Source organism: Rhipicephalus sanguineus, chromosome 11, assembly GCF_013339695.2.
Source record: "Rhipicephalus sanguineus isolate Rsan-2018 chromosome 11, BIME_Rsan_1.4, whole genome shotgun sequence".
Classification (NCBI taxonomy): Eukaryota; Metazoa; Arthropoda; class Arachnida; order Ixodida; family Ixodidae; genus Rhipicephalus; species Rhipicephalus sanguineus.
The window spans coordinates 72,687,133-72,689,965 of record NC_051186.1 but is presented as its reverse complement, the minus strand read 5'-3'; the positions used below and the strand labels follow the sequence as shown (position 1 = coordinate 72,689,965).

General features: G+C 51.6%; 1 protein-coding gene across 1 annotated transcript; it reads right to left on the bottom strand.

The window, feature by feature from the left end:
- Positions 1–789: 789 nt before the first annotated feature.
- Positions 790–1,605, bottom strand: LOC119375145 (uncharacterized). Its single transcript, XM_037645338.1, has one exon. It carries the CDS (start codon positions 1,603–1,605, stop codon positions 790–792), a length of 816 nt encoding a protein of 271 aa, XP_037501266.1.
- Between the last annotated feature and the right edge of the window lie 1,228 nt (positions 1,606–2,833).

Sequence of the window (2,833 nt, the reverse complement as noted above, 5' to 3'; positions counted from 1 at the left end):
GCTTAGTGAAGATGGTCGCTCCCGCGAGGCGAGCGCTGAAATCATGGATGTGAGGGAGAGGATAGTGGTCTGCCGTTGTCGCAGCATTGAGTGCCCGATAATCACCGCAAGGCCGCCAGTCACGAGGCTGTTGTTTTGGCACCATCTGCAGCGCAGAAGACCAGTTGCTGGAAGAAGGTCGAATAATGCCGAGCTGGAGCATGTGGTCGAACTCACGACGGGCGACTTCGTGTCTTTGTCCAGCGAGCCTCCTAGGTCTAGCGGTGACGGGCGATCCGGTGGTGACAATGTGGTACGTAACCTTGTGCTTGATTGGCCGTTCGCTGTTCCGAGGTTTGGTGAGTTCAGGGAATTCAGCCAGAATCTTTTGAAAGTTTGACTCTGGGTTGAAAGTGCAAATGCCGAATGAGGACAGGTCAGACTGCAGTTCGACAACAACGAGCGAAGTGATGTTGTCCTTGAGACGACGATCGCGAACGCTAACGTCAAGATTGAAATGGCTCAGAAAGTCCGCTCCCAGGATGGCAATTCTGACGTCGGCCACAGCGAAGAGCCATCGATATGTGCGACTGAGTCTAATGTCTATCGTCATTGACTGAACTCCATATGATGCAATAGCAGTATTATTGACTGTAATTAGGCTGGAAATGGACTTGCCGCGTCGGCGATGTTGAGCTGTTGCTGGTAGGATAGATAGCTCAGCTCCGATATCGACAAGGAGGCGTGTGCCAGTGATGCGGTCGACAACGAAGAGACGGCCTGAGCGATGGCCCGTGTCTCATTCCGCGGTTAGCGACTGGCCGGTGCGTTTCCCGTCCACGAGCATGGTTGGGTGCAGCGAGTGGCTTGCTCTCTGAAACGGCGGTGGTACCAGCAGACGCTTTGCTCTGCCTCGCTTGAGTGGCCGCGGTGCTGCGGGCTTCGAGCACGGGACGACGAACGATGCCGTGCAGGACGGTGTTTCTTGGACAGGGCGAGGTTTTCCACTGCTGCAGCCAGTCGGTCAACTCTGTCCTCTAAGCGACCTAACCGGCTTGCATGTTCGGACATTCCCGCTGCAGCAATAGGTATTTTTGATGGCTCGGTGCAGTCGGTGATGCGGTTGGCGAGTTGAGCCAGACGCTCGAGAGCCACGTCGTCCGAGCAAGCCAGTATCATCCGTGTTGACTGTGGCAGTCTCTGCAAAAACATCTCGCGAAGGAATGGCTGTTGACGCTCCTCTGACGCTTGTTGGCCCAGCAGCTGACGTATTCGGTGGAGAAGTTGCGAGGGACGCTTGTCACCGAGCTCTTCATGAGACAGGAGTTGCTGCAGCCTGCTCTGTTCGGACACCTCAAGACGTTTCAGGACGGTGCTTTTTAGTTCGTCGTAGGCCTTCTCCGATGGAGAGGAGGCGATCGCATCGTTTATGGCGTCAGCGATGTCAGGTGGCAGTGCAGCAACGACGTGGAGGTATTTCGACTCCTGCGATGTGATGCGTCGAAGCTGGAAGCGGGCCTCGACTTGGCTGTACAACACCCTAGGGTTTTTGGGCCAGAAATGAGGAAGCTTTAACTCAGAGGCGTTGGTTGTGGACGAGCTTGAAGAGCCTTTCTCGTCTGACATGGCTGCTGTTTTTCCAAACGTCGCGGGTCACCACTTCGTAGCGTACTCGCCCCAAGGAGGAGTGAAAAGCAAACACCTACACTCCTTGAAGTTTGGGCAAGAACTAATTTATTTTCTAAGAAAAACAGGCTTCGAAAGTGACGACACAAAAGGGGCGTGGCTGCTTATCTCCCGCGGCACGCCGGAGATATCGTGAGGCATGTTGTTTGCGTATGCGCCGTGCGCCTCTGTGTAAGAATTTGTATGCGCACACAAATAAAAATTGTCACGATCACCGGCGTCAGCGTCCGCTACACTCCTATAAAGAAAATAAAAATATATGAAATGAAGAGACCAATGCGTGGGCCAGGCCACTTGTTTGAAACCCCTGATATAGAACATCCCTGCAAACTGCACTGCAAGACGCACGTGCTCTAGTTAATTGGCGTGAGGAAAAGTGTTGTTACCAACAAATGCCAACAGAAAAACACACGAACACTTTGTTCTTCCAGAAAATACAGATTTTATAATACGCCATCACGTGAGTGCTGTCGCGTGTGTTTTGATCCTTCTAGCTCCCTCTGTCGGCAGCATTTATGTGACATTCAACCAAATGCCTGCGCTGTTATGCAGAGACTTCGAGCAAGACATCCGGGGTTTCTCAAAGAGAACATTTTTTTACAGTAAAACCGGTTATGAGAGCACTACAGTGGTCCATTTTCGTTGTGCCGTTGTCCGTCGCTGCGGCAAATGTCCGTAATACCTATCGTGAACAATGAGAAAAAATATCTATGCAGTTCTCCTCAACGTGAAAACTGTAGGAAGTACGGGGCAGTGGTTCGCCTGTTCTTCGGCGACGCTGGCGTGCAGGGGCAAGCAAGCGCTGCCATTACAAACGTGCAACCTGCTCGGCGTCCAAGACGGGAAAATAAACATTCATTCGTGATGCAATGGTGCTGCTCTGCCCTTCTACTTTCTGCCTTCCTCCCAATCACATTATTCCTTCTCACCCTCAGTTTCCTTTCCCATCCCCTGGCTACAATATACCATACACGGCTATGCTATGCTTTACCACCCCCCTCTTGAAGGCCGCTCCTCCAACTTTCGCTTTTACTGTACTGCGGGTCCCGTGCAGAATTGTTCTTTTTATATGTCATGGGCTTGTTTTTAAACGCATGAAAAAAAATTGACATGCAGTACGCGCGTAGCCAGAAGAAATAATGGATACGTAACGCAAATAACGATACCT

Excerpts from the sequence above, each read along its gene's own strand:
- LOC119375145 (XM_037645338.1), bottom strand. The coding sequence starts at position 1,605 with ATGTCAGACGAGAAAGGCTCTTCAAGCTCGTCCACAACCAACGCCTCT.